At 38.9% G+C, this 24,390-nt stretch overlaps 1 protein-coding gene across 1 annotated transcript in view; it reads right to left on the reverse strand.

Annotated features, from left to right (window-relative positions):
* The window catches only part of MAP3K5 (mitogen-activated protein kinase kinase kinase 5), a 92,326-nt gene that overhangs the window by 57,597 nt on the left and 10,339 nt on the right, over window positions 1–24,390 (reverse strand). Inside the window, exons 2-3 of the mRNA XM_042881071.1 lie at window positions 4,470–4,609; window positions 1,866–1,889 (exon numbers count right to left, since the gene is read on the reverse strand). Coding sequence (XP_042737005.1) covers window positions 1,866–1,889; window positions 4,470–4,609 — 164 coding nt within the window. The remainder of the gene's footprint in view (window positions 1–1,865; window positions 1,890–4,469; window positions 4,610–24,390) is intronic.

Consider the following 24,390-nt stretch of genomic DNA (forward strand, 5'->3'; position numbering starts at 1 on the left):
AAAAACTGAGGGGGGGGGGAGGGGGGGGGGAAGAAAACAATTAGTTTCAGAGATGCTAAGCCAGTTTTTTACTGAATTCTGTGCTCTAATCACTAGGAAAACATTTCCTCTCAGAAAACATGTTATGTGGGTGTGCTTGAAAACATCTGAGATTCTCAAGGACCACACTTTTTGTGGCATATATTGAAGCATTTCTAAAAGTGGTAAATGACAGTTTCACAGCCACCTATCTGAATTTAAACAGAACAATTCTTTCTCAGACAGATAAAGGCCAAGTTATCATTCCACTCCTGCAACTTCAGAAGCTGTCACACAAAAGTAGGACAAGACAATATCTTCCCTTTATTCTCCTTCACAAGCCACCTCCTGCTGGTTTCCTGCTACCAGAGCCATTTCCCCACTCCTCACACAGACATTATATTACCGTTTACCTAGATCTCTGCCACTGTGGGTCAAACAAACAAGTATGTGATACACGCATTTATAAGGAAGGAAGAAAAGCCTCCCTGGAAGAAAAGCCTCACTGGTCTGTTTCTTTCTGGGTGAAGACCTAACTGATCACCTACCCCATTTTCATTGCAGAAAGGCAAGAGATTTTTAGCTTAACACATCATTTACAACAGTCTGAGAATCACTGAAATGCACTTCAGAGATGCACAGACATCCATGGAATGTGCTCTGTGCTTCCATTTTTTTTAATCAAAAAACACTATGTAATTTAAAACACAGCATTAGGGCCAAAGCTTGCATGGGATTTTAAAGCCTTCTTTAGAAATTCTATGAGCTATAGTGAGTAACTGCTGCCATTTCAATAAAATCCTGCTTTGTATAGATAGAAATCAGTGCTTAAGTCCATGAACTGTGATATTAAATAAAACAACATAAAACTCAGGAATATTGCAGTTTCTGTGGCAGTTTTAACACTCTGGGAAATAAAACCTAACCAATTTCTAAAATTAGATACATCATGTGCCCATAAAAAAACAATTATACAAATACAGGAACTGCACAGCACCTCAGGATACCTGCACAAAGCCAACTAATTGCTACAAAATTATACCCTAACATATATGGCTATCAGTACGTTCCCAAGTGAAGCCAAGAGTTCAGCATACCAAATATACATTCTGACGTGACTGGCCCTGCTGCTCCTGAACAAACCACATGGAGAAACGAGCGCTCACTGCCAGAGCTCTGCCCACGTTGAATGTAAGAGTGAAAAAGGGAAGGGAGATTTGCAAGGCCAACCTCAGAAACTAAAGAGATAGAAAATTCTGGGATCAGCACTGCACAAGGGCTAGCAGGCTCCCAACCTTTGCTTACAGAAATAGACACACACACTTTCTCTTTCTTGATATATACACCTTCACAGCTTCAGCCACAGGTTTCTAAAATGAGCATCAGTTTCCAAACAGTTCCTTTTCAATAGGGGGTGGATTTTTTGTTTTTTTGTTTTTGTTTTATTTTCCTTAATCATTTCCGTAATTTCTTTTCTTTAAAAAACAACATCCGCACAAACAGAGAACAAACAAACCCAACAACAGCCTGAAGAACACTGTACAGAGAAAAAGAAAAACAAAAACCTGACAAAATAAAAGATGAAAGTAGCGTATGGAAAAAAAAAATATGACAGACAAGTAAAGGCAGCAAGGAGAATACCAGTGATAGTTGGAAGCAAGGTAAGCAGTGAGCCTGGTACCTAGCAACAAAGTGATACACATGGATTTGCTGCTAGCAGCTTCAGAACTCTGTAAAATACAGTAGGAAAGTGTTAAGTGATTCAAATGGAGAACATGATAAACAACATGAAATGCCACAGAAGTTTGGAATGCCTAGAATTCAGCTGGCACACAAATCATACTTACATTATTCTTCTGGCAAATAATTTCCTAGAAAAAGAAAAAAGAAAAAAAAACATTGATAACATTGAACAAATACTGGAAAATATATCTGACCAATATGACTTTCTAACTTTAAAATATACAAATGACAGAAAGAAGCTGTTTGATGCATGTTTTCTTAGCCTGCCAAGCCAATGCAAATCAGTATTGTCCCAAGAGAGATAATCTGTAATTGAAAATATTACAGAACTAAGTAGATACATACATCCTGTATACACACACAGGAGCACACGCAGTCCTGAAATGGGACTGTCCAAAAGTCAGCTATTAATACATACATATTTAGCTTTACAAATACTATCTTGCTACCAGTAGAAAAACCTGAAGAATAGTAAAAGCAGTAATTCTAGGAAGTTTCAGATATTCCCATCTTGCACTGAAAGTCAACCATTCAAGTTGGCTGAAATTCATGTTCTCAAATAAATCTGATGCAAAGAATATACAATTTAAATCCCAATTTAAATGCAAAGTTTCAGAGAATGAGAATTAAAGCACAGGTGGATAGGAAGAGGCAGTTCTTGCACAGCAGTTGGGTGGTACAACTCCAGGAGCTGCCCAAAGGCAAACCACCTGTGGGAAGTGGCCTCGCTTTCAGGAAGTTCTGCCACTGCCAGACTTATTAGCTACATTATACTTCTGCCACAGTGACCACTGAAGAGCTTCACAAGTCGTATCACTAAAAACAGAGGCAGTCTCAGATAAGGCACCTCATACTTTTCCTGTTGCAAGTTTCAGACTTCCATGAGTTTCTTTTCCCCTAACTGAGGTGACCTATACTTCCTTATATCTTAGTTAAATCACGTGCTGCAGTTACGTATTTCCTACATTTCCATAATCACTACTTTTGTTTTCTTCAATTCACAACTCTCACATACAAGATTAAAACAGTGCACACACAAAGCTTACCCGTGAAAAAAAAAAAAGTTAACAACTATAGTGCACACTCCTGCAGTGCTTCCAGTTTAACTGCTAGCTGTAACAAATACAGGAACAAACACTGCTTCAAAAGATGCTCCTGCATGCTCACAACTACATTATTCTCTTTGTTTTTTAAGATGGTCACTACATAATAGGGAAAGGGATTTGCACTTTGAAAAGTTTTCTACAAACACTCTGCAGAAGCATGGGCTCAGCTCAAAGCTAAAAGAAACTGTGGGCGTTGTTTCTGAGTCCATCAGTGAGCATTATAACAGTGGCAACTGGGACAGTGAAGCCTCACCGCATAGGATTCAGATTCCATCAACACCAGTGGGAACCCAACACGTAACTGGTTTGCAAAGTTCAACTCCTGAACTGAGTAACAGTTTTCCCAAGCAGTGCCTCACTTCTAGCTAATTTTTAGTGAGAGTCAAATGTTTGGCTCCTCTGTAGTACAATGAAATCCTGCTCTGCTTATACCGTAAACCATTGCACTTCCATAAGTGAATTAAATCCAAAGGTGGATCTTCTACTATGAGCTTTATTTTTAGGGCTTTTATCTGAATACCCTTTGTTTTGCACACAGAAGGGAAGTAATTGGATTGCCACCATTTCAGTTGGCCAAGATCATTTGGATGGAGGCACAGGGAGAAGAAACTAAATTCAAGGTATTTCTGTCCTACAGGAAAGCCAAGCTGCAAATAGCTGAGCAGAATCAAAACTAAGTACCTTGCATTAGCCAGAAGCAGTGGAAGCAAAGCCCTTGTGAGAGGCAGCAGTGCCCAGACTGTAACCTGACTCACCAAGCTGCTTATTGAAACGCTTTTCAGCAATGCCTTGAGCTTAACTGCAATGGCATGTAACACCTTGTGATGACAGCCAATGAATCTGAGGGAGTGGAAGTAATTTAAAAACTGCTATCCAAATTGTTCTGCCCTCTCACAACCTCATGGAAGTCAGCAAAACTTTAGTGTAGGATGGAGCAAGTGCCAAGTCCTCGGCTTCCACAGTTCACAGCTAACAGTTACCTTAAACCACTACTCTGCATTCAGCCAACCTACCACATGGCGAACACTGTCACTGAGAAACAGGGATAAATTGTGCCTAACTAACTGCTACAGTGTCAATAAAGTCCAGCAGAAGAATCCTGCAGGTATGTGATATGAACAACTGTAACTCAGCAAGAATTACCAGTGACCACCTGCAGTCCCATCAGGACAGAAATCTGCTACTTTGCACTAGAGTCAGGATTATCCTGTTGCTCCCCTACATACCACCTTTCTTAACCAACTGATCTTACTGTTAATCCCAAATAACAATAATTCTGTCAACAGAACTATTATGTCAAAAATGAGAAAACCAAATATTTAAGTTCTCTCGAGATGTGTCAAACCGCTGTTTCCATAAAGAGCTACTCAACGCCAAGGTATTTAACTGACCATGGTAAAGTCATCTATATTTTTCTCTTGGGAAAAGCGAACTGAGTTTTTCAGCGCTGCACTGAAAACTTATTTTTTAACCATCAGAACATTTTTGTTATTCTATTGCGAAGCATACACGTCTTCTGCATTTCTCATGGAAACTCAGAGTCTTATCTCAAGGGCAGAACAACTGCGACTTCCCCTCTTGCACTTTTTCACTCAGAGCTACCTTCAGTGACTGCAGAGATTCGGAATTCGTATCACAGTAGAGGATAATGTTGTTAGCCATACTGAAGCTCTCTCTGACTCCCAGGTGGTAGAAGAGCGAAGGCTGACGGAAGGCATCACTCATCTCTACAACAGCAATATCTGTAGAAAGAAATGAAAAATGGTCAATGCCACACATTTCTGACAGCCACATACTTCTATGCCATTTCTTGCCATTTCCTTCAACTACCATCAAAGCATTTGCTTTGATAAGAATAGATTTTAAGTAGGAAACAGAACTATAGAGGGTTTTCCCCATTTCAGTTATGCCTGAATTTTGACTATAGTCAGCAGGATGTGGTTTAATTTTTTTCTTTCTGTTCTTTCCTTCTTCACCTTCCTCCCCACCCATTCTCTCCTTTAAAAGAGACCTTAATTGCCCCAGGTAAAAAGTGGTGAAACATCACTGATCATAAAAAGGCAAACAGTTTATTTGGTGAGATGGAAAACAAAATTTGTTTAGTTAATCTCTATAAGATGAATGAGGACCTCATAGGAAAAAAAAAATAATTGTATTTGATTTATATTTTCACCCTCTATGCAAGCTACAATAAAAATTGATTTAATTAAGTACGCAACTGCATAATCAAGAACCTTATCACAGAGTCCTGTTCACAGCAGATTTGACCTGCATGAACAAAACTAACCTCATGCACAAATGCCTACAAAACAGGGCATGCAGTCTTCTGCAATGTCTCTTAAAATGCACATTTCATTTTCCCAGAGTCACAAAGTAAAAGTAAAGCATGAGGCAACTACAACATATCAGCATACATAAATGAGGTCTCTTTTCCAGCAGGCAGAATATTTCCCCTACAAAAGTTTTGTTGGATCAAGAGGGTAAACTAAGTAAAATGACTCGTCTCCATCTCTCTCTTCCTCTTGGGAGATATTCTTCATCCTATCCCATCTTTTGGATTGTTTAATTCAAAGAAATGTAGTAATGTGAAGAAAAAAAGAATGAAAAAGAAACATGGTTTTCATCATCTCCCTGCTTTCCCTTTCTGTGAACTCTTCTACAACAAAAGATAGGTTGCAAGACAAGCTTTGCAGACAAAAACTTTATTACCCTGATGTCCTTTCACTAAGAATCAATTACATAGGTTGCTCCAAATGTAATGCCTCCTATTTATTCCCATGGAAACTACAACAGATGTCAAGAACACAAACACACTACCTGATAGAACAAATTCTAAAATCAAATACGAAATTATTTTCTTTAGATGCCTCATAATTTGTGTTCTAAGAAAACCTCCTCAATTCCACATAAATATCTGAAGCATGGATTCCTCCAAATCCATTTTGTTGAAGCAGAAAAGAAAGCATATTACTAGAACTGCACATAGATTGATTTTTGTTAATTTTCAGAAATCGAAACATCACAAAAGCCCAATAAGAATGAGAGCAATTTTACTAGACATTGCTTGGGTGGGCTTATTGAGGGTTGAATTCATGTATTTTTAGGAAGTTGCCTAAGAGCAACTTGCTGCTGCAAGTTCTATTTTTAACTTATTCACATAAAAATCCAATCCTTGGAAACTGCAAGGTGATGGTACATTTCCGTTACCTTGAGCAGGAGAAAAACTTGTGCAATTTTCCATTACTTACTTCTCAAATCTTGCAAGATAACATGTTCCCACTAGAGTTGCGAAATTAACAGTGAAAGAGAAATATTACTTAACAAAGTGATAGGACCTGACCAAAAAAAGAACCCAGAAAATACTTGAGGAAACCTGCATTAAACTGGCATGTTCCCAGGACCATGAAGAAGGAAACGCTTACATACAGACAGACACACACACATGCCAGCAACAACAAAAACCAAACCAAAAACTATCACTCTTACTACTGTCAAGATGAGATGGACAAATCCGTTTAATACATTTGTTAGGATAAATTAGACTTCCCACCACATTGTAAGACATGTTTGCGGATCCCGCCCTATTCCTCAAATCAGACTAAAACACAAAACAAAAAAGCCCTGAGGCTTGGGCTACTCAAAGAACAGAGAAGCACCACAACGTCCAGTAAACATTTGTAAGAAATATGACACTAAAACGCCGGTATAAAGTGTTGTGATTATTATTATTAATAATATTAGTAGTAGTAGCATTTAATGCAACAAGGGCTTGTTTTGTTTCTATTTTAAGACTTCTGTGAAACACAGGCCTTTCAGATAACCTTGTGCAATAGAGAATTTATTTTTTTTTCCACAAGGAGAGCTCCAACATCTGTGTAGTGTTCCTCCTCACTCTAGTGGATATTTTAAGATGAAGCTGGTATTTATTACAAAGAGATCAGATTTCCAAAGTCTGCACTAGTCCTCTGGGGCTGATACCACTGTTGTCAATGGGAACAACCCAACTCATACTTGGAATTCCAACAAACCACAAGAAGCACGTGTGCTTTTATGATCAGGTGCCTATCACACTGAAAACAAGAAAAAACCTCTATACCCTAAGTAAACTCCTGCAACCCATCATCTTCCTTCAAAACAGCTCTGACCAAAGGAGGAAGCAAAGTATGGAGCACTGGCCAGAAGCTCAGAAGTCAGATGCAGAGCAGCAAGCAGAAGCTCATCTTCTGGGTGAAATTCAGCTGTTTTGTCCATCTTTACCTATTTTTTCTATCTCTACTTCTTGCCTGCAAAGCAAGGGTAGTGGTAATGACTCCTATAAGGTGCCTGGAACATATTATCAAGTACACCTAAGGCAAAAAATAAACACCATATTGAGTTACATAAAGTATGATTAGAAGCTTATAGGAGCTGAGCAAGACTAACATTTTCCATGACAAATCTAGCTCAAGTAAGTATCCATAAAAATTCTCACCAGTTCAGATGAGCCAGGGTTTAACTTAGCATGAGACGACTGTTTGGTCATCAATATACAAGCTGCTAGAACCCTACTTAGCAGTCTCTCACTTCCACCAGATTAGACTAATCTAAAACTGTGCTGCAGTAAAAGGCACACACAATTCCACAAGTAACAAAAAAGCATTTTGATACAAGGTGGAAGCAACATTTCCACAATAAGAGTGGAAAAACAAACCCACCCAAAGCATTTGCAGTTTCAGTTTCAAGGCAAATAATAAAAAAAAAAAATTGACCAAGAGCTCCAATCAGAGTAGAGCCCTCTTAACACCTAAGCCACAATGTACCTCTGAAGGCCAAGGGCTGACAGTTCACTCCAAATGCTTTCACACATCTATGTTCCAGAAAAAGAAGTCTGTTCAGACTGAGATTCACAGGCTAGCGAGCAGATTGGGTATGGATGCATGCTGTACAAAATAGGAGCAAGAGACAGGGAAGCAGAAGTACTGAAACTCTTGTAGCCACACAGGAATGAATAAATTTTAGTCCTTGCTTACATCTTGCATGTAAGATTAAATGTTACTTTTAACTAATAAAAGCAAGAGACTTGTTTACAGACCACAGATACACCGGTGCTATTTAAAGAAAACAGGGACAGGATGCTCTTTTTTATTAGTTATCTTAGACATCTATAGATACAGAGCCTCATAATAAATCTTACAGCAAATTATCGTGCCTTGCTAGCTCTGAACATTAAAGAAAGTCTAGTCACAGCCTTCTCTCTCACCACTTTAAGCAACTGCCATGCCTATAGTGATAGTCTGGAGCATAAACACGTGCATAAGAAGCGTAGCTCTGGCTGAGACACAGAAGCAGCGTAACTGCAGCAGCATGCGGCTCAGTGAGCTCTTGATGCCCATTTCACAAACCACAAGTTTTACCTGACCATAACCAAGTTGTAATAAAGCTGCTTGCGTACAAATAAGCCAGGATAACCACACTGAGCTGTGGACATAACTACAACCACCAAGCAGTCCTACCTCAAGTTACTAGGCTAATTGATGTCTATACTAAAAACAGCTCAAAATACAGTCACACAACACGTTCAAAAAACCAAAATGCTACTGCACAGGGAGTCTGCTTGTAATTAATCTCAGAAAGCAGACTTGTGTGACAGAATTAGAGGCAATCAGCTTGACTCCTTCTGCCCAGGATACAGCAGAAGCTCAAGGACTCATCTCTGTGAAGGCTGGCATATGTTACAACAGTGTAACAAACATTTCTTACCTGCAGTGCAGATCCACTTACATCTTTTTATACTACATGTAAAAAGATCATGAACTTCATACATAGCATCTCTACTCATTACACTTTCTTAGCATACTGCAAGAACTTACGATCTCATATGGTAATGTGGTCAAGAAGGGGAAGTATCCATTTAAGGTATATAAAGCCTTTTTGTCTTGGTTATTACCAATGCCTTTAGTCACTAAGAAATGCAGTGGCCAAAGTTCAACTCCTGCTTATTGTTTAAAATATAACAGGGTAAAGAAGAATGTTTAAACAAACGCTCCAAGATATTATACACGTACACCCTACTATTTGATACTGTCTGCTGACAACAGTGCTGCCAGGAAGAACAATGAATACAAACAGATCAGTTATAAAATTGATGAATGTTTACGTTTGCTATTATCTTCTGATTAATTGGTGCACAGTTGTTCCTTCATATTCATTGTCCCACAGTTAATCAGGACAAAATAAGAACTAATTACTATCAGCAAATTCTGGGATAGACCAATATTTATGGTTCCTTTCCTCTTGGAGGTTAAAACTCTTTCAACAGAGGCACAAAAACAGACCAAATTTATTTGAACAGAAGTTTGAATGCCAATTGTTTTTCATATCGTGATGATAACAGTGGTTTCAATAAACCACGATGGTATTCCCTATTGGGTGAACTTTCAGAAACGAGCAAATGGAAGACATCCTCACCACCTCCTTTATGGTTCTCTGTCTTTGACATAGATGCTTATGCCCCACCAAGAGAATGCCTTCTTCAGTTAGGAAGCCCATTTTGGAAATCACAGTACCACATCAGTGCAGCTCAGTAGATCTGGTTCTGGTGTGTAAACCATAGCATCACTGATTTGTCACCAGTGGAAACAGGCATAACTTGTCAGGAGCATCTCATGCATTTTCAGGACCGGAAGCTGCTGATGGGAGTCACTCACATGAGGACACCTCAACACAGGGGAATGGTTGACCTCTCCGGAAACCTGTCTGGCCAAGCCGGTCTGTTGGGAGAGGCTAGGCAGAAAAAAGGCTTTGTAGAGGTGTCTGAGGTTTGGGTATAGTGGGAAAAGTGGGTATGGACAGCACACTTGAGCTTCATATACTAGAGGAAAAGCAAAATACTTGTAGAAACTACAATTAAAGTGCAAAGTACAAGCAAAAGCACTAAAAGCTAACACATTATCTATTTTCTATTGCAGACTACCACTATCTAACATTTAGTTCAGATTCCTTATTTCAGCACCTTATGTCACAACCCCAGCAGACCAGGTCAGCACAGCACTCGTGACACCAGTGCTCTGGGAAGCTTTCTTCTTTAAATTACTGCATTAACCCTGGATCAGGTAAATTACTTTTATGAAATGGGAGCAGAGATCTTGCATCACTGAAGTACAACTTAGAGCCAGTCCTGCAACCTACTTGAAGGGGAATTCCTGAGCTCCTGTTCCCAGCTGATGAACAGGCATCTCAGCCTGGTGAGCATCCCATTCAGTTTGCTTGTAGCACAAAGCAGAGGCAGAATTAGGCCACCTAGTACTCCAAAAGCAGTAAGTCACCTTCCAATACAGATGTATCACGTTGCCCATACACTTGTATTTAGCCCAGTGCTCCTGGGAAAAATAAACTGAGTCAAACTGATCTTGAATTCAAAAATGAACCTAGACAAACACTAATAAATAAAAGGTGCGATTTCACCTCAGATAAACTCTTCAACAGTTAACTAGTAGAGGTGGCTCTGACCTTCTCCATGTCTGTATTAGACCTAGCAAAGCTGATGCCCAGAGAGAAAAGTGAAATCCTGCAATACATTTAGAGTATGTGAAGGGAAAAGAACCTCTTGATTCAATACTACAAGGCTGATGAGAGCAAAACAGGATTCTTACTGAAGAAAACAGCAGAAAACAGCAAGTAAATGGTAACAATGAAAGTTCATATAGATGTTACATAAATGAATGAGAGGGGAAAAACGTAGGTGATAAGCATAAAACAAGAGTGTGTAGGAACTAACAGCAAACTGCATGGTAGTCTGTCAATGATCTGAACACAACTGGAGAAGGAAAAAAAAAAAAAGCTTAAGATTGAACAAAATACAATCTATCTTGGCTCAAGACAAAGGAATGTGATGTTGTCACATGATTCCAACCCCCAAAAATTAAGAAAAAATACCCTCAGCTTGATGCATGGGGGAGGAACTGAGGAATAGGCAAGAATAAAAAGATGACAGCCAAACAAAGAACAATTTATTTAAAAGTAACCTCAGTACATTTGGGATCACTGCATCTGTATCAATCCTAGTGAAACAGGCTCCCTAGTACAAGAATGTGAAATACTAAATAATCTCACAACCTACAACTTTATGTTAGAAAAATACTCAGAACTCAAGTAAGGAATTCACAAGGCTCAGATGAATGCTCAAACACATTCCAACGCTGGTAAGACCTGCACTGATATTAACGTATTTTGAAACAATCCCCAAACACAAGGAAAAGTCAAGGAAAGCAATGCAATCTGCAGCAACTCAGTACTTCCACACTTAGAAGTGTTGTCCATTAGATTGCATTGTTGGGAAACTATCTATCTATATAAACTATCTTCCTCTCAACGTAAACAAAGCATTACTTCAGCCTGAATAAGATCAAGGGAAAATAAATATATATATTTAAATATATAAATAAAAACCACACAAATGAGTGATGTGATAGTACCTGTGTGATTATTTTGGTATACGTTTTCATATTATGTGCTTTTTACGCTTAAGACACATGAGAAGGAGTGATTAGATTATACATTCTCTAAAGTGACAGACTGCTCAGGAAGAAAGTATTTGTGGGGATCACAGGTGTGCCAACAGAAGAGCTCAGAGAAGGAAACACAGTTCTAAGAAAAGCAAACAGCCAATCTTCAGAGGTGATGGAAAGAAATTCTCCCAAATTCTAAAAGAACCATAGAGCTTACTACAGCTTTGGAGTTTATCATGCAGCTTTGGAGCTGAGTTCATTAAAACCAAGCCAGGAAACAACCCACCTTGAAGACAGAAGTGGCAAGAGGAAAGTTGATCCACAGATCTTCTTTCTTTTATTTATTTATTCTGCTTATTTCTGCATTACTGATTTAAAATTTTTTCTAATTTTTATTCTAATTAAATTTGACCACACGGTTATATATTTGCCCTCTTTGGGGAATTCAATTTGACAAGAATGTCTATAAGCAGGTCCACATCCAACCTTCAAAAACAACTGATGGTTTCCATCACAACAGCTGCAGGGATCAGAACAATGCTCTGTTTAGCTCAATACCTCTGCCAGAAGCTGGCAGCATTGCAAGCATTGAAAGAAAGGGGCAAATAAAGACCAGTCTTTCTCAATCAGCAGTTCAGAGATACTTTATGAAAAAACTCTTGAATGAGCTAGAAGTCTGAAGAGTAATAACTAATTTGTGCTTAATATCATGTGCATAATTAGAACTGCTTTTCTTCACATGTTGTTTCACATTCACTATCACTGAACTTCAGCTTTCCTGTAACTGCTCAACTGCCTAGTACCATAATACTTTCTACAACCCTTTACAGTCAGCCCTTTACAGTCCAGACTAGCCTGCACACCGGCAAACATCACCACCACACTGCTGACAAACCTTCTGAAAGGTCTAATTAAAAAAGAAAGCACAGAGCAATCCTTTCACCAGCACATTTCACTACTGGTAACCTTGATATATTGCCAAACTGATTTTCTGTTGCAATACTTCAACAATTCAACTATTTCAAGGGGAATAAATATTTCAGCTCCAGTCGTTTTGTCTCTTAAACAACTTTGGTCAGGGACCTTGTCTAAAGCTTTCTGACATTCAAATACACAGTCTCACAAAGAAACACTTGGAAAATATTGAAGTCTGACTTACCTCTACAAAAAAGCTAGGTCAGCTCTTCCCTACTGCCCGATTTTATCTGTATGTCTATGCGATTTATTTTTTATTTGTACTTTCAGCCCATTTTTCTACTGATATTACTGTCTCCCTTTCCTACTGTGACAACACCCACTGAAGTCAGAAGCCACACAACATTAATAACAATGTCATATCTTTTAACTGGAGCTTGGAGCTTTTTAAAGGAGTTTAGAGCAGGAGACATCAATGCACAGGCTTTTATAAGTCATTACTATTTATTTTATCAGCTTATTTTATAGCCTTTTCTCCTAGCAACTTAAATTTAAGTCAGTTCTTCAGACTAATCCCCTTAATGAAAGTCTTTCAAAAGATCATAGCAGGAAAGCTGCATCTTTCTCAATTTTTCCTTTCCAATCTTGATTGCACAGGATCCCTACCTTGCTCCCTGATGGCGAAGCATTTCAGAATGCTCAAACCTGACTTCAGCAAGTATTTCTCGAACTCTTTTGGAAATTGCCTTATAAAGCCTTACATTACATTTGCCACAGTTCATGTTCTTTCATGTTTCCTTACCACTTGAGCATAAGCTGTCCTTTCAAAGGGCATCGTTCCATTCCTTCTTCCTCTTGACAAAGCCACCTTATGGGGGTTACTTTAAAGCTTCTTTTAGTAAGTAGCACACATCTCCTGGAAGCAATTTTTTTTTAGGTATCTCCCTGCTATCTGAAAGCTCTTCTGTTTAGTTGCTCCTTTCAGGTTTCTATTAAGAAGCTTACTCATTGTTTGTTTTTCCACAGGTTCTATCAGAAATATGGGCTGCCTCAAAGATGGGCAAAGCCAAACTGCAAGGCTAAGCCAGACAGAGACAGTGTGTCTCAGTCCCCTAAGCTGGGCAGAGTTCTGTTTGTTAAACTGATAAAAAATCCAAAAGCGTTTCTAATCCAAAGATGTAGAATTATTTCTTACAATATTATTTTCAACTCATGATTGAGAAATGGTAACTCCCTAGTCATACCAAATATGGTGTAAACATAGAAAATCCCTAAGCAGTGAGCACAGATTGAAAAATATATACATAATATTTTAAGAGTATGAAGAACAACAGCTGGAATGCATAAAAAGGGGATCTTCCCATGCTTCCAAATGTGGGAACAGAAGTATTCAAAAGCATGTAAAAAATGTGTTTATTTAAGTGTCTTTATTTACTCAAGAAACTATTTCCACCATAAAGAGAAAATGTCATAAATGATACAATATTTGAGAATTTAAGGCCCCAATCCCAATCTGAATGAAAGGTATAGAATACAGTTACCATTTCTGGTTCTCACCACTGGTCCCAAGAAAACAAACTGCTACTCCTTTGCTGTAGAATTCAGTGTTTTTCCAGGAACAAAAAGACCCTGTCTGAGAAGAAAAACACCCAAGGGCTTAGCAAGTCTCACATGCCAGGTTTTCTAATAGTAAACACCAATATCTCTTACAAATGCACAAATGTTACTAAACAGGTTTGACCCAAAAAGGAAGTACATTCTCAATAGTTCTTCAGCAAAGTAACCATAGCGATTCATATTCTGTTAAAAAAAATAAATAAATCTGCCTGAGTAGCTTCATCTAAAAGCCTTGGATCATAACTACCGAGCTGGCAATATGATGTGCTGTCTTTCCTTAGGGATGGACTCACAGCTCGGGAATTTAAACTGCTCACTACTACTTTTTGCGTTTTGCTCTTGAGCATTTTAAAATAAACTCCAAGTTTAGCAAAAACACCCTATTCTTCCTTATAGGACAAGAGTATTTACCAATGATACAGTGCCAAACTGCAGCACCTTATCACAAGGATCTGTGCAGGCGCATGTTTGCATTCCTGATTTGTATGTCAACACTACTAAATTTTTTCTATGACACTAACTTGGGAAGCACCCTGAAGGACAGGATTGGAATTGATTTGGGAGACTGAAAACAATGCGAGTCTTTACTGTACTCTATGCTTAGGATTGCTGAAATCACATAAGTCTGCTTAGACCATGTGGGAAGAAGGGAAGACTTTGCAATTGATAGCAGCCACAGAATGAATGAGCCAGTAGTGTATAGCATTACAAAAAGAATCCATGTTCTGTCCTGTGTGAAAGAGAGCTTCACATGAAAAACAGCAAAGGTCTCTGTCTGGCACTCACAAGGCAGCAAGTTCATCTGCCTGGAGTTCAAGGTGGATTAGCAGAACCCCTGTTAACCCTGCATTCCTCTGTGATTTGCATTGCCCCTTTTTGTTTTTGCAAACCATGCTACACTGAATATACTCACTTAACAAAAAGCATACTGTGCTGCTGCTTTGGACTTCACCACACAGAATGCTGACTTTGTTTTCTCTGTGTTTAAAGCATGTAACAATTTAGTTATGCTTAAATCAATTAAAATGGGAATGCTCTTACTCCAGTATCTACCTTGCAGGTAATTCCTGCAGTCTGTGCATGTAGGTCAGCTCTCATACATTTTGACTGTACGTTAGAAAAGCTTTCATGAAATAGAAGAATATATATATATATATATATATATATATATATATAAATATTCACAATGAAGTAGTCAAAAAACACCTATTAAGAAAATACTCTTAGCTGCAGCTGATAAATGAAAACAGGTAGAAAGTTCCCTTTCTCCAAGTTTTTTTTTTTTTTTCTCAAAATAAAAGTGGAAATTTTGCTCAGGCCATTCTCAACCACAGAGATTCATTTCAGCACTGAAAGCAAATTGCACAAAAGTAAAACAAAATGCTCCATGAACTGCTTTTAGTCCTGCATGTTCTGGACGTCTCTGACATACTTTCAGTCTGTTTTTGCATAAATGAGGGATTGCATCATGCCTTTTCCCCCTCACCCTAGTTCCTAGAAGCACCATGTACAAAACATTCCTCATAAACCCAAGTTATAAGACAGTTATGCTGTAGGAGGTGTAATGATGGATTTTGCCTTCAGAAGTACTCTTTGTAAGTCAGTTTCTTTCTGCTTGAATCAACAGTAAGATAGTTACTGAAGGGCAGAGGCTGCTAAGCTTACTGATAAGAACTTTTAAAAACAAACATTTCAATTCCTACTGGCTGAAAATTCTCAGAGCAAAACATCCAGAGATCTAACACCAAAGAGACGTGATAAGTATATATACTTTACACACAACTGCATCAACTGTGTTTCCTTGTACTGCTTTTATCCACCTTCAACATACCTACAGGCAACACTTTTAGCAGAAAGATGTAACTGGCAGAAACACAGCTGTGAAAAGTGTGTGTCAAAGTTCCCTGGGGACTTCCTCACCCTTGCAGAGCCTGGGCACGAGAAGGCTCAAGTACCTATAAGGTCTCAGCACATTCAGGGAAGTCTTCCTGGTTATACCCAACAGTCAATCTTCCTCCTCTTGCTTCTCCTCTACAGATCCCAATTCCAAGTTGCAAAAAACTCTCAAAAAAGCCCCTCCACTATCAACAACAATAATTAGAGGAGAAAAAAAAGAAACAGAGCAACTGCAGAGCCACCTGGTACCTCTTTAAAGCCCTCAGAAATTCAACAGTCTAAAGAGTTTGAGTCATTCAGACATGGAGTCTATCATTCATAACAGGTCTCACCAAACTTATGCCCCAGTTATTTTTGTCTTTTTCTGAAACCAATACTTTTCACATCCACAACACCTTACACCAATGAGATAAACAACTTGACTTAGTCTTTACATGGAAAAGTACTTCCTTTAGCTTCTTCTAATCTTGCTTGCAGGTGAGGTGGAAGGACAGAAATTAAAAATGAGTAACTGTTTGTCATTAGTTCTTTCCTTCTCATTCCTAATCTTGCATTACGTCATATTTCCCTTTGTTTTCTTTCTGAAGAGGACATATCTATTGTTTGCATCTGTATAGAAAAAAACAACCACCATGAATGCTTCTGACAATCCTCCTCATTCATCTTGTCTGTCTCCTTGGCCAAATTACAAATTCATTTTTGAAACAAGATAAGCAAAAATGCAGGTGAAAATGAAGATACAACACCACAGATTCATACAGCAAGTGACTTTTCTAGTTCTTCTATTTCTTTCTAATTCCTAACACTGTCTTTTCTATTTTATTTCTCCCATAAAGTTCTCAGAAATTTAATCACAATACTTGTAACCTCTGTTATGCATCATAACAGACTAGAAAATGAGCATGTCCAGCATTTATTCCCTTTGAGTCTTTGTCCATTCATTTGTTTTTATGATCTGTCTAGTGACCACACTAGCCAATATTACTCACAGTAAACCAATATGCTCAAGTGCGTTATTGCTCACAGTTTTCCAGGTAGCAAAGTGTTCTTTCCCTACAGCCACAAAAATAAATTCACCATCTCTAGCAAAGACATTGTAATAAATGTATGCAGCCTAAGTATGTAGCCTACTCTCCCCTTATTTGTTTTACCAAATGACATTCAAAAATAGTCCCTTTAAAATTCAAAATACTATTTATATTACAAAGCTTATGACCAATTTCAAAGAAATCCTTGAAAAACTAGAATACATATCCCTGATTCTGTTCCTCTCTTTTATACCTTAGTAATTTCTAGCTCTTTCTTTTGGAAAGGAAAAAGGGCTGAGGGGGGAGAGAGAAAGAGAGAGTCCACCACTGCCACTTTCTTCCTCCTGTTATTAAGAAAACTACAGCTAGGTTGCTTTTTCCACCAGCAGCAGCACAAAGTCTTCACAAGTCAAACATGACCATCAGGGTTTGGTCAGACCCCACTGATCTGTAAGTTGCAATCACAAGTTCTGCGTGCAGCTCTTCTTGCAAAGTAAGAAAGAAAAATCAGAGTCCCTTCTAACGCCTCCAGCACTTAACCACAGAGAGAACAGTTACTTCAGACCACAGTGGAGAAATGGCACAGCAAACACCACAAACCTGGTCCAACTTAATTTGGAATATCCCTCAAGTTCCAGCAAAAACACTGCACAGAAAGATCTACTTCACGCAGAAAACAACATCTCAAGTCTAGTGATGACTCTACTTTGAAGCATGCAGAATTTAAACAACCAAACCTCCAACAGAAACTAACACACATCACTAATTCAGCATATGGTGCTACCACTTACTGCCATCACAATTCACAGAACTTGTCTGAGTCTGTCCCGTTTTGCACAGCTCTCCGCCGCGTGGACTTACGCAATCCTCGCCCTGAGATACGGAGGCCTCAAATCCTTTTAAAAATGTAAACAGCCTCATTAGTAAGCGATCAAGGAGGAGGGACTTACCGCCAGCAGAACGAAAGGAAGTTCCAGCCAGGGATACAATTACAGACGTAAGAGTCAGCTTACAGTGCAATCGTTGCTGCTAGCTACAAAGTCTCTCACGGGTTCCAGATCAATAATTATAATTTTTAATTTTAATTTTTGTATTTTAACTAAAATAAAATGTAACACTCAGGAAAAACTTGAAATTTGACTTAGATTAGCTTTTCCCAAAAGTTTTTGATTTTGATCCAGCCTCTTAATTAAGCTGGATTTTCGGAACTAGAAGCACAGCAGCTTTATCAGAACTAGCACATCTGACTCCCAGCACAGAGATCCATCCAGGCTGAATTTGCTGAATCTCATCACTCTTTTAGGTAGATCAAGTTTGAAATTAGACTCAGAATTCGAGATATGACTCCGCTTTAGTCAAATATGACTGCTCACATAGTTACCCCTCATGTTTCACATCTGTTAGAGGTAAGAGTGGTATAGTGAGAGGAGTCAGTAAAGAAGGAGTAGATGAATAAATTTAAGCCTCCTTCTTACTGAGGAGGACAAAGCATAATAACCAGCATAAATGCTAGTTGCACTACCAAAAGAAATGGGAGCGAGGGGCAAAAAAATGTGTGTATACAACAAGTTATTTCAGTTTCTGGCTTTTTTTCCATGCTCAAATTTCCCAAGGAGCAACTATTAACCTGCAAACTAACACTAAAAAATGTCTCACTAGAAAATATTACCTACCTGAAACTACTACTGCACTCTCCACCAACATGCCAATAAGACAGCACTAACCGCCCACCCTCACAAGTAACTGCACCACTGCATCCCACAGCAGAAAACGGATATGACTCATCTGAGCTGAATTCTTAACATTTGACACGATGGCTGCTAATTGCTGCAAAACTAGATTAAACAGGTCTGATAAGCAAGTCTGCCTTTGGCTTTGCCAATGGTAACTCCAAGTAGCCTCCAACAGCCATGATTTCATTCTCATTCAACTCAGTTGCAGAGCAAAAAGGACAGCCTTGACTTTTCGCTGCTTTGTTACTCTCTATATGAGCACACAAATATTCAAACATTTCCTCCAAAGGAAAGCAACCTTTACCAAAAGTTGCTTTCATTTTGCCACAATACTGATTTTGAATTATTGCAGAAGAATCTAATATTGAACCACTCCATTTTTAAAACTTCTTCCCTTCTGATTTGATGTTAAAAGTTACAGATGCTCATTTATCCTTAACTAACAGTAATTAATCATATCTCAATCAACCATCACACTTGAAGCAGATGTGACCTAGTGGACAGCTCACTCAGGAAATCTGAATGCTACCCTCATCTCTATCTGCAGTCTATTGCCAAACCTCAGGCAGCCACAGAATATCCTGACTTGGAAGGGGCCCCACAAGGGTCATCAAGTCCAACAGCTGGCTCCACAAAACACCACCCAAAATTCAAATTCTCGGTCTGAGAGTGCTGTCCAAATGCGTCTTGAACTCCGGCAGCCTGGGCTGTGACCAGTGCTCTGGGGGGGCATGTCAGGAAAGTCTCTCTCTGTCATGTTACTCTCTATTCCTCTGGTTTCACTCTCTCTAAGTTGGCAAGCTTGCTGTTTGTCCTCCCTGAAGTGCCTTATCATCTGCAGATGAAATCCACAAGCAGACACATTACCCACAAATACAAACGACCAGCACTGCAGCTGATGGAAGAAACGTTGAAATAAAATGCTCAGAATGCTGTAAGTGCTGAACTTAATTCTGGAGTATTTATACACAGACATTCACCAACCTACCGTACTGCTGACTTCAACGTTTAGAGGAAAAAAAAAAAGGCATCGTTCCAGAACAGTTTCTGAAACAAAATTATCACCATAATTTCAAACATGCTTATGCCTTTTAAAAGGTCTGACATGACACTACCTTTTTGAGTAAAAACAAATACCGAAAGAATAGAAAAAACAGGAATGCAATCATTTTATTTGAGAAAACAAACATACTCAACACATTAAAACAAGCCAATCTGGACTAGATCTACTCTATAATACCATGCTGTCATTTTGACTACAAACCAGTCTAACAGCCAGGTTACCATAATCATAACACACTGTAAATCCCAGGCTAGCAAGCTCGCTCCTGAACCTAGGAGATATTACCAGATGAAGCTCATGAATCCATCAGTTCCAAATGCCAAATCAGTAGTCCTTAATCGAATCCTTTATTCTGTATAAAGTTTTAATACAAACGTTCTCATCCTAAATAATTTCTGGATTCAATTAATATTCTAAACGGCTCGTTACGAATAAACTGCAATAACTCAGAATGAAAGATCTAACTATAAGATTCAACCTAGGCTTTGAACTCCATTCAGGCTCATCTGATGAACTGGTAAGATAACAGTCATTTATGCAAAAAAACAGATTTATGCTTTTCCTGGAACAGTCACTAACATGAATAGGAAAGCTACACATATGAAAGTATGAATAATTGCCAATGAAATATAAATTCAGTTTTACACAAACTAGATACCTGGCACAGCTGACAAAATAATGCATCTTATTCTGCATTTGTAAGTGCTAATGTGAATTCCTCTGTGTCAGGCTTCTCTTAAGCTTCTAAAAGATGAGAAAGAATCAGTCAGGCACTCAGGATTAAGAAACATCAGAAACATTGGGGGAATTAATAAATAAATAAGTGACAACCACAACTCACTCACTCATTTTGATCACAGTAACCAGCTTCTAGGAATTCCCTGAGTATTCCCAATTCCCTTCTAGGAATACTCAGATTTGTCCGAAGATACCTGGATGCAAAGCCAACATGTTAAACTACAAAATTTACAGACCAGTTTTACCAGCATTGAGCAAATCAGTCCAAATTAAGCTCCCGAAACATCTTTGTTAACCCTAACTCCACAGTTCTCATTTCTCAGTTTCTTCATTTTCTGCACCAAAGGCTTGCCAACATAACTAATTCCAACGTAATATTGCTGCTGTGTACTACTAATCTGAAAAATATTTTATCTTCTGTCAAGAAAGGCAGAGAGGTGCTCTCTCAGTTCTGCCTTACATTTTTATTGAAAGCCCAAATATAGTAAAATGGAAAATAGTTTTTTTTCTTACATCATATTTGGTCAAGACTTTATGTTACGTGCAGGTATTAAGTGATTTATGATCCCTGCTGGAAATGACATAGGCTTTACTTGCAATCTAATTCTAACAGAAGATTTTGGAAATATTCCTTTCCTACAGACAGCACATACTAGCAGGTTATGTGCCTGATGGCTATTGAGGCCTAAGATTCCCAATGGCTGCTCACTGTCCATCATATAAGTGAAGTGCTACAACAAGAAGAGTGAATTTTTAAGCCAGGTTGTCTGCTGGAATTATATATTCAGAGACATAAGAGCTTTAACCCACCTCTATGGAATGCATATGGAGCAGCAACTCTGCAAGTCCCCAGCTGTCAGTACAAGCTTCAGATCTCCTCAAAGGAACACAAGTGTTGCACCTAAACTAGAAGGCCAGTGAAAGAATGCTGATCAAACATGCCTTGGACTACACTCCTGCATGAGGACTCACTGGTGTGGAACATTCTACATCTTCCTCTTAACCTCAGGTTGCTGCCTTCAGACTAGCTATCATGATCACTACTGAGAGTACAGCAGTTGCCCCAAGCCAAAAGCACACAGGAAGATTTCTATCAACAGAGGCAACTGAATTCTTGTGTCCACAGGTAGTCTGATTTTCTAACAAAGACAGAGCCACAGATTTCAGTTTGAGTGCCTGAATCTCTGAACTCTTAGCTGGTAGGACATCTGCAAGTTTTTCTTCCAATCTGGACCAAAACCCAGAAAACTGAAAGTTTCTGAAAAATATCAGGCTGAGAGCACAAACAGCTAGCATAGCCAACATGAAATACACACCTTAGCCACCCTTACTGGAAGAGGAAAGGATATGAGGCAACCCACGACGAGACAAGATGAAGAATAACAAGAAACCACACCTTCAGGCAATCTCAACTCAGGTTGCTGCAGTCCTGCTTTTGGCCTGTCCCCTGGAACTCATGCTGTAATGCAGTGAGTCAGCTCGGAGAGCTGATGTGACTGAAAGTTAACTGAAAAGAAATAAGAGCTAGCTGTCAGTGAGGTCAGCTCCCTGACGCACCTCACCATGAAATTCCATGAGTGCCAAAAGCAATGCAAGACAGAGGTATGCTGATACAGTTTTTTATTCACTTAGCAGCCATGGGATTGCACCTTTAAAGGATAGAGTATTTTCCCTTTTCTAACAGTCTAAGATTAAAGTCCATACAAAATTGAATTTTACAATAGACTTCCTGTACTTACTGCAGCAACCAGACAGAGGCATCAAAATCCTCTTAGGAGGATAATCACCTTTTCCAACATTGATATGTATACCACAGTGATTGCTGCCTTATTTGTACTTATTTCCTTACCACCATTAAAGATTACTTGAAAATATGCCATGTTAACCATGCATTTTAGTGCTGGCAGTCTGATATAGTTCTGCTGCAGAAGTACTGCTAGAAGTTACCACAGCAGTAGCTCTAAAGCAATAGTTTCAATGCAGAATAAATAATTTCCTCTGAACTGAATTAAATCCTTAAGACAGGCACTTGCTGGTTTGTAAGTAGTCATAGCATAAACCGAAATCCACCAAGCAGACTTGGGATGTCTGCCTACCAGGAATTTTTTCCATTAGAGCCTTTCTTAAAGTGCTTGAACAGAGAGACAAAATATCAGGTTGTCAACACTGATCATTCAAAACAGAGGCACTTCTGGGACACTGCAGAAAACAGGCCAAAATGCAAGCAGTTAAGCAACAAAAGGGACTGGAAGTTTTCCAGTTACACACCCATCTAGCAGGGTGTGCTACAGAAGCTCTCGTTTTATTTTAGTTCATTTTCCTATTGCTTTTTTTGCATTTTGGCCCTTTTGCATGAGTTGGAAAAGGAAGATCATGGGTTCTGCTAACAGAATTACTGGCAAAAATTCTTATTTCCTTTCTTCTTTTTGTGGAACATTTTCAGAATATGTACTTTAACACTTCCTTCATTTTCCTCAAAATTGTGAAATACACTCACATGTTTTGAGATATTTAAACCAAGTTAAAACTGCCTAACAATTAAAGAACTCCAAGAACTTCTGCTATTAAGCCTCAAAGAAAAGAAAAAAAAAGTGCAGCAGAGTAAAGATCCACTACAAGCCTCAGTGGCAGCTACATCCACTGAGACACTGACAGCTTACAAGCAAACAGAGAATTCTGCCATAAACCCACAGCCTAGTCCAGCAGTAAGCTACTAGCCCAGCAGGACACGGCTCCATCATACAGTCTTGACCCTGGGCAGTGCCACTCATATCAGGCCCATGAGAGGGAAAAAGGTTGCCTAGAACCGGCTGTACACCACTCATCACCACCTCCAATGATGTCAGCGGCTTCAGAAGTGGAAAGGTTCATGAATTTACAGGGTCTCCCTGTCTCTCTTCATTTACAGAGTTTACGGCTGGATTCCGCAATGCCATACGAAGTTCAGACTTCACAGGAAATGGTCTTGTGTGGCTGTAACAGGTGTTGCCTTGGCTCTGTGATATGGAGTGGAATAGGAACAGTCCTGTGCTCACTCTGATCTAGGGATAAGAAGTAATACAATCCCACATAAACAGATCAGAAATAGGTGATGCTGCAAGATCCTAGCACTTCCTCAAAGATGACAGCCCTGGCTGCATCAGTGTGCTCTCAAGAGAAGAGCGATTCCTTAAAACCTTTTTTTTTTTTTTTCCTTCCTCTCAGCAGAACTGCAGCTCGAGAAACGTATGGCCCTCTACAAGGACTGAAGTCCCTCAACTTAAATAATCATCATCCTACTTTGTACAGCACAGACACAGAACCACAGAATCACTGAGGTTGGAAAAGACCTCTAAGATCATCTAGTCCAACCACAAACCCATCACCACCATGCCCACTAAACAATGTCAGAACCACATCTACATGTTTCTTGAACACAACCAGGGACAGTGACTCCACCATCTCTTTGGAGAGACCACTCCAATACCTCACCACTCCAAGGAGAAATTTTTCTGGACATCCAACTTGAACCTCCCATGGTACAACTCAGGGCCACTGCAACGCTATAATTTTACAGGATATTTTGAAAGCATCACTTTTCTGGTTTGCGTTGTGATCTTTCACACATTACATACATGCAGCACTCTACACCCAGAGTTATTACTGTTGGTCAACAAATCTGGAAAATTCTCAATTTAAGTGACAACCCTGAGAGACATGAAAGGAATAAAATAAACTCCAGCAGAAATACAATGAAATCACCAGGCTTTTCCAGTTACTCAGTCTCAAAATAAATGAACTGATAAATAAATGTTTACAAAGATCTGGTCCTTTCTTTAAAGAGTGTACACTCAGCAGTTGTGGAACACAGAATGGCATGGGCTTTTCACTACAGTAAAATAATGCAGTCTTCAAACAAGTTTATTCAATATTAGTATATTATTTATCAATAAACTTTATCTTAAATTAGCATCATCACCATAAACTAAAGCAAGCAGTTACTACACATCAGTCACAGAAGGTCACAGAAAACAGTTCTAAGAGACTACATGGTGAAGGACTTCAGGT

Source organism: Lagopus leucura, unplaced genomic scaffold, assembly GCF_019238085.1.
Source record: "Lagopus leucura isolate 7727_CA_CO unplaced genomic scaffold, USGS_WTPT01 Super-Scaffold_73, whole genome shotgun sequence".
Lineage (NCBI taxonomy): Eukaryota > Metazoa > Chordata > Aves > Galliformes > Phasianidae > Lagopus > Lagopus leucura.